Source organism: Pelodiscus sinensis, chromosome 2 (assembly GCF_049634645.1).
Source record: "Pelodiscus sinensis isolate JC-2024 chromosome 2, ASM4963464v1, whole genome shotgun sequence".
NCBI lineage: Eukaryota > Metazoa > Chordata > Testudines > Trionychidae > Pelodiscus > Pelodiscus sinensis.
In genome coordinates, this window is record NC_134712.1 from 79,660,878 (window position 1) to 79,674,470 (window position 13,593).

General features: G+C 41.8%; 1 protein-coding gene across 1 annotated transcript in view; it reads right to left on the reverse strand.

Moving 5' to 3' along the window:
- COLEC12 (collectin subfamily member 12) overlaps nt 1-13,593 on the reverse strand; it is a 131,587-nt gene that overhangs the window by 108,479 nt on the left and 9,515 nt on the right. Inside the window, exon 2 of the mRNA XM_014581524.2 lies at nt 5,841-5,891. Within this exon, the coding sequence (XP_014437010.2) occupies nt 5,841-5,891 (51 nt within the window). The remainder of the gene's footprint in view (nt 1-5,840; nt 5,892-13,593) is intronic.

Genomic DNA, 13,593 nt, shown 5'->3' on the forward strand with positions numbered 1-13,593 from the left:
GATTTTGTAAAAGCTTCTATTGAAGGTAGAAGCATAGTATTTTTTACTATTTATGTCTAAAATATAAATATGTAATATTTGGGACTCAGGCTATGTTTACACTTGCTGAGGTTTTTTTTGCTGAAAGATGTCAGTGATCGATAAGTGCTATAAGAAAAGCACTGCTTTGCGTTTACATTGTTTTCCACAGACGTTGGAGCATGCTTACCTATGTGGCACTTGCACTGCCAATAAGAGGGCACTGTGGTAGCTATACCACTATGTACTGCTCCGAAACACAAAGCAAATTATTGTGGCAGGAGTGGATGTGTATGTGAAAAAGCCATTGGACACAACCAGTCCTGAGGCAGACGGAGGGGAGATACTGACCTCAGCCCCCAACTCCCTCCCTGTCTTGGTACAGCACATTCTGACAAACCTACCTCTGTTTGCATTATGGGAGCCAGCAGGAGCATTTTCCAATAATGATGTTTATGTCCCAGAGCAGCGACAGCACTGGCTGTCAGAACTGAGCTAAAGGGGAGGGGCGCACAACTTCATGCAGGAATGCTGAATTCCAAAGTGGGGGGAGCACTCCTGCTCTCCATTGAGAGACAGCTCCGGAGGACAACTAGACCAATAAAAGAAATCAAGAGTCTTCACTGGCTCAAAGCAAAAGCATCAGCACAAAAGCAAAAAATACTCATTAGGGTGGTTGTATTTTTGCACTGAAACTCACTGATTTTTGCACAAAAACCTAGGCCCTGATTGGCCAGGGGCAGGAGGCGTGTAAAGCTTCCTCTTGCCCTACCCCTGCCTTGCGGGGAGCACAGCTCACTTCAAAGTGCCATGTGCACCTCGCAGGGCAGGAGGAAATTTCACACGCTCCCCTGCATGCAGACCCTAATTGGCCAGGGGAGCAGCCCTGGCCTCCGGGGGCTGGATCAACCCGCTTGGTGGGCCAAATCCGGCCCACGGAGGCCCTTTTGCCCACCCTTGGTATATGGATTAGATTTTAAAGTAGCTTCACAACATGACTGACTGAAGTAATAATGGTGACAAAGTATGTTTGTGTGCTCTCACCACACGAGTCAAAAGCAAAGGGAAGGCATGTTAGCAGATAGCTCACACTTGGCAGTTCTTGCACATCTGCAACATCCACTGAAAGAAGTAAACAGCCTCAACCACCACTCAGCTGGAAAAGGACTTCAGGCTCCCTACAACAACTTGTTCTTTGCTTTAAATAAAAACTAGGAGAAAAATTATATACTTTTTAAAGCATCTTGAAGAAGGCCACATTATGCCCTGGTTGTTATTTAACATCTTTATGGCTTAATATAGCTAGCTAATGTTTTGCCAGTTAAAGCTGGTAACACCATAAATTTAAAATTAGTTTACAGGAGAGGGCGGGAGGGAAAGACTCAGAAAGGATAAGTGGTGTTTGTCGATTTTTGGCAGGATGGGGCACCATTTAGTCTTTTTTTTTTAAAGCTTTTCTCCAAAAACAAAGTTTCCCCCAGGATGTGTTCCTCTACCACTGAGCATCAATGAAACTGAGTGCAGAGTGTAATAAGGTTTATCAGTCTCCCTCCCCTTTATCCATCTGTTCTGTTTGCAGAATGAACTACGGTCAACAAAATCCCCTAATAATCCTCTTTGCTGAACTCTGGAGAAGCAGTTTGGTCAAAACTTTGCTTGCCAAATGCTGACCAACAACTGTTCCCAGCTGCCAGCAATTACTCACTGTAAGCCTTTAAATACACTAAACTTCTACCAGTGTTTTTCATGGAATCAACAGTGTTCTGGCTCTTTTACTGCTCAAAACATTATATGTTCCAAAAAGGACAAACAAGCCCCACCTCCTCCCAAAAAGGTGGAGTCAAGGGCCCTTGAAGTCAACAGCTGTTCTGCCCCTGAGGCAATATCTGCCTGTCTCAGAAAACTGAAGAACTAAGAGCACAGCTATGTACTATTTACAGTATTTCAGAGTATGATAGCAGCTTATAGTAGGGACTCATGGAGAAATAATGCTCTAGAGTCCCTTATTCTGTATCATATATATTCTAGGGTTTGTAAGTCAGTAGCAGCAGGATTTAATTGACTGACTTGAGTCAGTATTCAACATCCAGATAATGTATAAATTAAAAACAAACAAAACACCACTTAGTACCTGCACTCTGGTTTTCCTCTTCAAAGACCTTCATAAATAATACCTAATCCTCATGTCAGATGGGGAAAAACAGGTACCGATTTGACCAGGTAAACTAACGATTGCAACCAGGATTTCCTGGACTTCTTGATTCCCAGTCAGGTGCTTATGCTATTGCCCCACACCTGTGCACCTATGCTAAATTACAGTATCCTACTTAAAGAATTAACCTTGATGTGCTAATGAGTTTGACTGGTCCAGGCTAGATCCTAGCTTACCTTTATGAATAGTGGTGCCAGTCTCAAGACCAAGAAGTTGACCCTCTGCTATGAATACAGCACATCCTCACCCTAATTTTATGTTACTCTTGGGGGAATTCTGTATCACTGCATAATTTTTCAATAATTAATGTTGTGCCTACACAATTTCCTTTCCTCCACAGAAACAGGCTGTAGTGCCACTGGCCGCCACTAAGGGCTGCTGGACTGGCAAAGCCCAACTCACACATAGAAGACACTGTGTGGGCAAGGGGGATGGGGAGGATGAGAAGGGGAAGAGAAACAGGAACTTGCTTGTTATAGAGGTTTCCTTAATTTCCCTCCAAGAATAGAGAATCGTGTGTTTGTATTGTTACAGGCATATTTGCTGACAGGAATTCTGAAATGATACCACTTTCTATTATTTTGGTAACTTATGTGCTGATATTTTGACAAAATTTGCAGAATTTTAAAATACTGTGCATAGACTGTTTTTGGATGCATAATACTCCCAGAAATAATAAGTGTTTGTATACTGAAGACAGATAAAATGTGCAAACAATGGCCTGCACATGCAACAAATTATCTTTGACAATTCACACCCAAAAAATATGGAAGGCTGAAGAGCATTTCAGAAATATAAAAGTCTCATTGCAGTGTGAATACTGGGTATGAAGTGTCCGAGCCTTTTCTTAGATATGATTGTTCCACACCAAAGACTGGTTATTTTCTAAAACTGGGGAGCAGAAAGAGCTCTGGAATTTTGTTCTGAGTAAGGAGAGGTTAAGGTTATTTTCTAGAAATGCAACTAGCCTTTCCTTTGTTCCTGTCACAGCAAGTATGAGAAATCTCTTCCTACTAACAATGCCACACTACTTTTCTTTTCTCCCATGAGCGGTTCAGAAAATATTCATATGAGCTTTATGACATTAAGGGGCAAAATGAATAATTTTTAGTGTTACACCAAGCAGGGTAAAGGAAAAAACCATTTAACATTTTAATATGTTATATCACATAATTGGGTTTACACACAGAAACATTACAAAACCACGTTGAGTACTGCAAGGCAAACATGAAACCTAGAGAGCAACTACTTTTATATTTCATTTTGAATTATAGTCTCTCAGAGGTGAGAAGATTAGGGGTACTCTCTCCTGGTTTCTCTGGAATCTTCTGCTACTCCAGGGCCTGATCCAGCAAAGATGGATAGATAGGTCTGATGAAATTTCCAACACACATATACTAGCCCTATGGTGAGATGGCCTGTCCAAAATAGTCAAACAGCAGAGATCTCTGGAGTAAGCTCTGAGAGGGGAGGGGAGGGGAGGGGAGGGGGAAGGTTGAGCAAATAAAATCCCCATCTCCCAAACACGCCAGTTCCTTATGCCACAAATGTTCCTCACTACTCCTTTTGAATTCACCAAGGAGTCCTGCGGTACTTTAGAGACTGAGGCTACGTCTATACTGTCACTCGCACTGACTGCAGCACAATGTCCAGCCCATGTGCAACCACATGGTGCATTACTGTGTGGCACATGGACTCAGCAAGCCCATCATTTTGAAGAGACAGTGCCAAATTACAAAATAAGCTATTTTGAAATTGAATCAAGATAAGCTATGCAATTTGTGTAGCTCAAATTGTGTAGCTTTTTTCGAGCTATGGATGCAATGTAGACACACCCTAACAGATTTATTATGGCATAAACTTTCATGGGTAAATCTACTTCATCAGATGAATTGTAATGAAAATTATGGAGCTGGGAGTATTATAACAAAAGAAGGGAGTTACTTATCAAGTGTAGGACCAGTGGATATCACTCACAGCAGCTGATGGGAGGTGTGAATACCAAGAGGGAGAACTGCCTTTGTAGTGAGAACTGTTCTAAATCATTTAGTCCTAATTTGCTGACAGCTTTTGCACAGGAAGCTGGACTATGTTCCCCTTCAAAAAAAAAAAAATCTCACTATTAGTCAACTTTGACAGAACTTTCCCTGCATCTACATGCAGTTGGCTCAGTGTGTTCACACTATTTTGCCTGCAATCCCAATAGCAACCGCAGAGTGTAGAGTGATTGCTTGTCTTCTTGGGTGACCATGCAATGCTTCCAAAAGGTAGTTGCCAATGAGAGAAAAAAGTCCCTTGAGAATAGGAAACAGTCTGACTATTAGCCCTCATTCACAACTGTGTGCACCAGAGATAAGTGCCACCCAACAGACATTTATAACAAGCAAAGATCAGATGTTAGGTTATTAAAGTACACTCAATAGCATTGTTGTATAAGTAGCAATTCATAATGTATCCGGCTGTACTACATTAAATCAGAAGTAAATAAGGTGGTGATGAGAAATTGTTATTAGGACTTACTTTTAAGCTCTGATGAGTACGCAACATGTACCTTTATTTCTATCTTGTTCTAATGACTTTATATAAAGAGAAATAGAGGATGGGGGAGTTTTGGGCTAAATTGTCACCATGTCTTGCAAGAGCCCATAATAGTTCCCATTGTCGTATTCCTGAGAAGTAAGCTAGTCATTTACAGGCCTAAGGAAGTATAATTGCCAATGAGAAAGCAATGATGCACGACATTGTACTTCTTTTTTTAAACTACCAGCAGAGACTCACTTCTGCTGAGTGCAAGCTTCAAATTAAACAAAACAGAAATATTTTCTCTTTGATGTTAAGAAACTATGGACTATTAGCTCAAGTCTGTTTCTGAAGGATACACTTACCAAAGATGCCTCTACCAGGTCTAACTTGTTTCTGGTCCTACAGGTACATCTATACTGCACAGCTATTTCAAAATAAGGTATTCCAGAACAGTTATTCTGAAATACCACGTCTACACTGTAGGGAAGCCTTAAAATTAGTCCGAGGCAGGCTTCCCTAATGTAAAGGTGCTATTTTGAAATAAGCTCTCTCAATTTAGAGCCCCAGGAGGCACTAGGGAGGAATAATTTAGAATGGCCCTGCTTAGGGGCTATTTTCAAATAGTAGCAGTAGAGCATCCACACATGCCTTATTTCGAAAAAGCTCTTTCAGAATAGGCACTCTCGTGGAATGAAGTTTACAGAAGTCAGAATAAGCCATCCGTTACTTTGAAATTATTTCAAAATAACGGAATTGCTGTATAGACGCTCACATAGTTATTTAGAAATAACGCTAGTTATCTTGAAGTAGTGCAGTGTAGATGTACCCATACTGCGCATTTCCTTTACACATTTGCATCAGCCCTGTGAGGAGTCTGTTCCCATACTTGTTTATTACTGTCAGTAGTAGTGCTGGAAGCATTTTTAATAGTAGTGGGCTGAGAGCCACTGAACCAAACTACAAACCCTGTATGTGATGGAAACCACTTCATGCCCAGTACCAGCACCTATGGCTACCTTTTGTAACACCTTTTTGACTTCATGTGAGTAATAAGAAAGAGCAAGGTAAGAGATTTATTGCTACTTACCAAACCTCTTGTAACCGAAGGACTGCACCTCCTCCTCTTCTGCAAAGTCGTCTGCAGAAAGACAGATGCACAGAGTTAGTGCTAAGATTAGATATGAATGCACAGTATAGGACAACAGGTTACTGAACATTGTATGTGAAAGGTTAATTGGGTTTATCAATATTACTGTTCATTGGTATATGAAAATATCACCACTTTCCCCAGTCTTTGGCTACTGCATGATACTTGGATCCTTTTTCCTTTGAGTCACCAGCAGAAATAACCAATTGATAAGTTAGCACCTGATGGCTGTTCATGGACTTATTAAAATTCCTGGTCATAGTACAGATTTTACCAGACAAATCCCTCATCACAACTGGCACTTAGTATATCTTGGTGGGCAGTCTCAGCAAGGCAAAATAGGCACCAAGACTGAATCACCTTTCAATTTGTACAGAGTCCCCTCCAGGTCATGGCAGAGGCACGTTAGGAAGGTCTTTGAGGAAAGCTTACATTACTGCTTGCCTGGGCTGTGCTCTTCCTGTGATAGAGAAGGCTTCTGAAGCTGGGGCTATCAATCCATCAGCTTTCCTGAACACTAAATTCACTTGAAGAGATAAACCTCATTCAGATGTGGGCAACTGAACTGACAAGTTGATCAAGGTCAAAAAGGGTAACAAAAATAAGTGTATTTAATCCTTTTCAGCTTCACTTTGGCACAGGGAGCAAGAGGGTGGTATTCAGGCCTGTGGCTTATTAATTTCTTCTCCCCACTCCCACCTACAAGTAGCAGCACAAAGGAAATGGACCATGGTCAACAAATAGGCAATATCACAATTTCTCTCTTTTTAAGATATGTATCTAGCGTCCCTCCATCAGCCCTGTTCTTCCACCCATTCCCAGCAAGGCCCTTCTCTAGAGACCCAGAACTCACTCAGCAGCTGAATTCCCAGCCATGGAGCCCTGGCCCAGCAGTACTTCCTTTATTCTAGTCTCCTCCCTACTCTGTGGAGAAAGCAGAGTGGGGAGCCTCCCACACTGCTAGTTACCAGCACACAGCCTGGGAGCAGGGAAAGAAGGGGTAGCCTCATGTCTGTCTTCCCATTTGCAACCCCATTTCCCACTGCATTGAAGCAGAGCTTCCGTCCTTCCAACATCAACAGTGTGCCCAGGAGTGTGAACATACCTGCGTCTGGAGCAATTACAAATCTTCAGAAGGCGCTCACCCTAACTCAGTCCCCTAGGAGACTGCTATCACTCTGGGTGTGCCGACACAGACTGCCATTGCTAGCAAGCACATAAGCACACTAACCCCAACCTACATCTTTCCCAGGACAAGTTATAACAGAAAGAAGTAAACAGGAATACCAGCCAGTATCTGGACAGATTACCAGAAATTTTCATTCAATCAAGTGCAGCCACAAAATATATACGATATACAGGCCCCAAACAATCCCTGGGGCCCACCGCCTGACGAGGATCAGTAGATTCTTTGTGATTCAGTCCAATCACCTATGAGTCAACCAGCCAGGTCTGCATCACAGAAATCAGGCTGACACTGGCAGTCACTGATACCCCACCTTGCCCTCCCATCCCCACCTCCTCCTGGATACTTTCATTACACAGCCAGATCCAGAGAAGATAAATCTGGAGATGAAGCATAGTTGTTTCCCTTCCAGGCTCAAGTTCAGGAAAAATTCACTCACATCAAACTACTTTGAGGGCATCCACCACTTACTCTTGCCCAGATATCAGACTTATGTGGGCATACTACTAATCCATTAACTCCCAAACACCAATGGCTCCCACAAGAGTTGGTAGAGATATTGCCTGGTTTGGTGATGTTCACAGAATGCATCACTTTGCAGGACTTAACATCCACACACTGGCAAGTACAGCTCAAAACCTACTACTCTAACTCTTCCACCTTACATTTCTTACAGATAGCTGTGTAAGAGGTGGGCGCTGTCTATACCCTGAACTGGATCCTGAGTTGGAGGTATACGGAAGGAATGCAAGAACTTGTGGCAGCTTCCTAAAAGTCTTTCCATGGTTACAAGAAACCGCTTCCCCAAACTCTCCTGCATCCTGCCAGATTTCAGAATTTTATACATTGATTTATTAGCATCCTCTTTGGTGGGGTAGAGTTTTCAAAGTGACCAGAAATCAGTCAACATCCAGCTTCTTCACATGAGCACTGTTGGGGCATTCACTACACAGAGCTTCAGGAGAAACTGGCACTGATGTTCACAAAAAAACGCTATATAACAGGCTTCTGAGCAAGACTGAACTCATTTCTCTTCCCATTTTTCTATCATGGTGGACAACACAACCACTTACCCTGTCACTTCAGACTACAGTTTTGGTTTCATGTTTGGCTTGGCCTTCCACTTTGACCCATATGCCCAAGCCAGTTCTAAATTTTGCTGCTTCTTCCTATACAACAGCTAAGATCCCATCATTCCTCTTGGCCAACATTTTATGCACGTCCTGGTCATCTACTGCAATCGCCCCTTCTCTTGCCTCAGTGCCAAAACTGTCTCCCTCAAAGCTTTTGTAAGTGCTGCTGCTAAGACTATCATTTTTGTCTGGTCGCTAGGAATAGATACTGTCAAGTTGATAAGTGTAGAAATAAGTTCTCAAAGAACCCTTGGGGGAGGGAGGGAACCACACACCCAGATACTTAGACGTGATAGACTTTTAGTCTGTCTTCCCCAAAAGGTAAAACTTAAATTTATTATTGTATTAATTATCTTAGAAGGACAGGCTGGACATGACTGAAGATGCAGTTCAGCAGGGAGGAAACTCACTGTTTCAGATTTATTATATTGGGAATGATTAGTTACAAGTAAATAATTAAAAAGGGGTCCTCCCCCCCCCCCCCCCCCACACACACACAAAAGAAAGTTTCCTGGAAAAAGACATGAATCAGATCCAAAAGGCCCCTTGGATGAGGAATGTTCATACTTCCTGTAGAGAAATTTTCTGTCAAAAATATCTACTTTATCTAGAAAGCTACTGTGCTTATTTTATGAAATGGGGGCCAGAGGAATGCCTAAATAGCACCTCTCTCATAAGACATAAAAAGGGCACTAAAATATGATGAGATCCAGAAGGCACTGAAGTTAAAAAAAAAAAAAAAAACACTAAGCAAACAAAGCAAGTGATGTGGAAGAGAGAAGAATGTACATTCTTATTTCCTGTGAAGCTGCAGGAAACTCATTACAAGAATTTTGGGAGACAGAACCTGTTGGACAAAATTGAGCACAGTTCCATAGGGGATTGTAATCATCCTCCCTCAGGAACAGATAGAGAAATGTGGCCTAATGTTCAGGATGGTGGTGGTGGTGCCTTTGAGTATCAGTGATCCGGTAACCAAGGCTCTCAGTGGTCCAAGTAGGGTAGCATTTTCTATTCTGCCACAGTTTAGTCCAAGGCTTCCCCTTCTGGGATAGCGCATACCAAGAAAATAAAATGGGATTACTAATGTCCATATGCAGAGTAAAAGGAAATGCTTCCTTCCCTGTGTTTCTGGGATGGATTCTCCTTTCCCTCAGGGAGGGCCCTTTGTGGCAGTCAAAAAACCAAACAAAACCACCACCAATAATGTTAGGAATCATTAAAAAAAGGGATAGATGAGAGACTATCGTATGACCTCTATACAAAACCATGGTACACCCACATCTTGAATACTGTGTACAGATGTGGTCACCTCATCCCAAAAAAGATATCTTGGCATTGGAAAAGGTTCAGAGAAGGGCAACAAAAATGCTTAGGGGTTTGGAACAGGTCCTATATGAAGGGAGATTAAAAAGAGTTGGACTTTGCAGCTTAGAAAAGAGGGATGAGAGAGGTCTATAAAATCATGACTGATGTGGAAAAAGCGAATAATGAAAAAATTTACTTGGTCCCATAAGATAAGAACTAGGGGTCACCAAATGAAAATTAAGAGGTAGCAAGTTTAACACAAACAAAAGGAATTTTTTCTTCACACAGCACAGTAAGCCTGAGTAACTCCTTTCCAGGGGACGTGGCAAAGACCAGGACTTTAACAGGGTTCAAAAAAAGAGCTAGATAAGTTCATAGAACTTAGGTCCATCAATGACGGTTAGCCAGGATGGATAGGAATGGTGTTCCTAGCCTCTGTTTGTCAGAGTCTGGAAATGGACTACAGGAGAGGAATCATGTGATGACTACCTGTCCGTCCACTCCCTCTGGGCCACTGTCGGAAAACAGGATACTGAGCTAGATGACTTTTGGTATGACTCAGTATGGCCCTTATGTTTAGAGATTTTGGCCTTCCCTCTGCTCTGTGCTGCTGGAGTCATGGATTGCCAATTTGTTGCCTTGCAGGTATTTCCCAGTGTTGTCATTCCTCCACCAAAGAGCATTTGCTGCAGGTGTCTGCAGCAGGGTTGGCTGGCCCCAAAGTAATTCTGTAACTTTGTTGCCTAGCAAGTGGTTTATACAACCTACCATATCACAAAGAGGATAAGTCTGAAGACTAGTAAGCAATGGAAAGTTGAGACATTATGTAGTTTCTCTTAACTGCCCTCTTCAGTTGAAAACAATTCTGCCTGTACTCCTTTCAGCACATTCTGGCTCATCTGCTTATTGGTTGTAGTTTTCCCACTGCTCTTCTTGTTTAAAGGCAAAAGTTTTCAGAGAACTGTGCACAACTCCAAGATCTTTCTTCAGTGGTAACATCATTTCCACCCCTACCTTTTTTAGCAAATTTAATCACAAGCAATAAAGATTCAGCAGGGCCTTCACTGATAGTTGTGCACAGACAAAACTAATTGAAAATTAGCAAACTAGTCCATTTAATGATGTATAAGAAGAAGCTCTTCCTTTCCTGTCTTGTCTCTGCAGTGCCAATAAGAGTTAAAAGTAGAAAAGAAATAGTTATTAATGTATGCAGATTTGTCTAAATATATAAAAAGACTAGTTTGAACAAAAATATGTCATTTATGTAGTTATTTTTCTGAGGAAAATTTTACTTTTGTACAGTGCAGATACAATTAAAGTGCTGAAGAATCTAAGATGTTTATGTGAAAGACACGGTTAATTTGCTATGCTTGTTTTCAGAAAGTCCCACCTCCTTCCCTAAAACACTAGATGGACTGTGTAAGTCATTACTCCTGTTTTGCCCAATAGTATTGCCAGAAGTTTAGATTTCCTTAGACCATTGTTTGTTTTTTTTAATTTGTGCAACACACTACACTGATTTATTGAAGACTATGGTTTTCCTTTGCTTGAAGGCAAAAGGACTTTACAGTGCTCATAATAAGTCTCTTAATTATGGTGTGTGTTCATGCTGTTTTGAAAGTAACTAGAGTGTAGGGACTCCGTCAGCAAGTCTGAGCTTCCTTTTCGTTACTCTATAGAGCAGATTAATCTATTTCTTTGGGAACAAAATAATGAATGGACCAAGTCTTTATGTTTGGCCTTCCATTATTATGAGTGAAAATATAAGCAAACTTTTTTTTTTTTTAAAACAAACCAAACAATGGCAGTTGTATATGCAGTTAAATTAGAGAGATGGTTGAATTAAAGCTACATCCTTTCATGGAATGAGAATTCTTCCAGTGACATGAATCAGAACTCAGGGTTAACTCAACATTATAGTGTTAAACAGAAGTTGAGAAACAAATAGATACACATAAACCCAGAGTTAAGGCTAACTCCTTCCCCCACTCTTTAACCCAGAGGTTCTCAAACTTCATTGTACTACAACCCCCTTCTGACAACAAAAATTACTAGGTGACCCCAGGAGGCAGGGCTGAAACATGAGCCTACCCAAGCCCTGCTGCCCCAGGTTGGGTGGAGGGGCCCAAAATCAAAGTCCAAGCCACACCATCCCAAGCAGAAGGTGAGGCCCCAATGCCAAAGTGTAAGGGCTTCAGCAGGCAAGGAGCCTGTACCTGGAGCTCTGTCACACAGCACTGAAGCCCCCAGAATTTGGCTTTGGCCCCTGCCCCAGCTAGCCCAGCAGACCCCAGTAAAATGAGGTCATGACCCACTTTGGGTTAAGGCAGTGGCTTTCAAATTGTGGTTCTGGAACCCATTCTGATCAGTACTGAACTAGGTTTGTTCAGCTGTGTTAGGAACAGAGAACTGAATTCAAGCATTGCCAATTCTAGAGATTTTATAAGCAGCCCAGCAAAAATGGGTGCTTTTCTCAAAGCCCTTGTTCTTGGAGTCATGTGACTCTAGGAGATGCTTAGTTTTCTTTAAAAAGCAATTTTAGCCTTCATGGCTGAAAAGGAAAATATGTAAATAGGGTTACCAGGTGTCCAGTTTTCGCCCGCACAGTCCATTATTTCTGGCCCCTCTCCAGTAAGAGATAAAATTTATATGTCCGGTATTGTTTCTCAGACAGAAGGCCGGTGGGGTTTTTTTTTTGGGGGGGGGGGCAAAGGGGGCTGAACAACTTTGGCTCCATTTTTGCTCAACCATTTTTTCCTGCCATGTTCGAGATTTTTTGTTAAATTATCTGGCAAACCTATGCCTATGATTGAGTGTCCGGGGTTGGCACTTCTGCAAATCTGTTCACTGACATCTGTGCAATCCCTCTGGTTTCAGAGGCTATGCAAGTGTAGTTGAGCAACATTTGGCAGGATGAAAGCCTTAACCTTGAAGTTTATTGCTGTTTTTAAGTTAGATTGTTTTTAAAAGTTATTTGTCACTGAAGAAAAATCTCATTAAATAGGTCCCTAAAGCACTCTATGAAAATGAAAAAACACAAAGGGCATATTTCTCTTTAATCAAGTTGAACTTGCCATTGTGACTACCTGAATGTTAGTGTCCTGCCTCCCACCTAGTTTGAAAAAGAGCTAACTCCCTGCCAGTGCAGAAGAAGGCAGCCATAATTCAGTTCAGACTGCCCCTTAGGGGGGATGGAGCTCTGGGCAATCCAACCTTGAAACCACTAGGACAGCTAATGGAATGTCACTGATCACACCCCCTATAGCACAGCAACAGCTTTCCTGTATGAGCTTGGCTAGATACTAAACAAAACCAAAATGTTATAGAAAACACAGATTAGACGGATATCTAATACCCTATGGCAGAGGTGAGGAACCTCCAGCCTGCATGTGGTCCATCAGGGTTAGCTGCTGGCGGGCAGCCTCAGATAATCAAACTCTCTGGCAATGTCTGCACTGCAGTGCTATCCCACATCTTCACAGCAAGCCCATTATTTCGAAATAACGGGCTCGATATTCTGATGTCCACAAGAAGTAAGGGATGTTTTGGAATAGCAGCGTAGACAGCGCCAAATTACTAAATACGCTATTTTAAAATAAGATCAAAATAAGAGACTCGATTTGCATAGCTCAAATTGTGTATCTTATTTCAAGCTACGGTGCAGTGTAGACACACAGAGTACATCTACACTGCAACACTTTCAAAATAACTAGCTCTATTCCGAAATAACTTAGTCCACATCTGAACAGCAGGTGGTTATTTTGAAATAGTGTCAAAATACTGTCAAGCTGGAGGACTTCTTACTCCAACTCCTGTAACCCTCATTGTACAAGAAATAAGGGAAGTCGGAGGAAGAGTGCTCTATTTCAAAATAATTGCTGTGTAGACATTCCCTATTTCAAAATAAAATACACAATTGATGAAATAAGCTACATAAATTGCAGTCCAAGTTAATCATTGCAGTGTAGAAACACCTTGAGTATCCACAAGCACAGAGCCCCGCAGCTCACAGTGGATGCAGTTCGCCATTACCGACCAATGGAAGCTGTGGGAAGTGCTGCAGGCT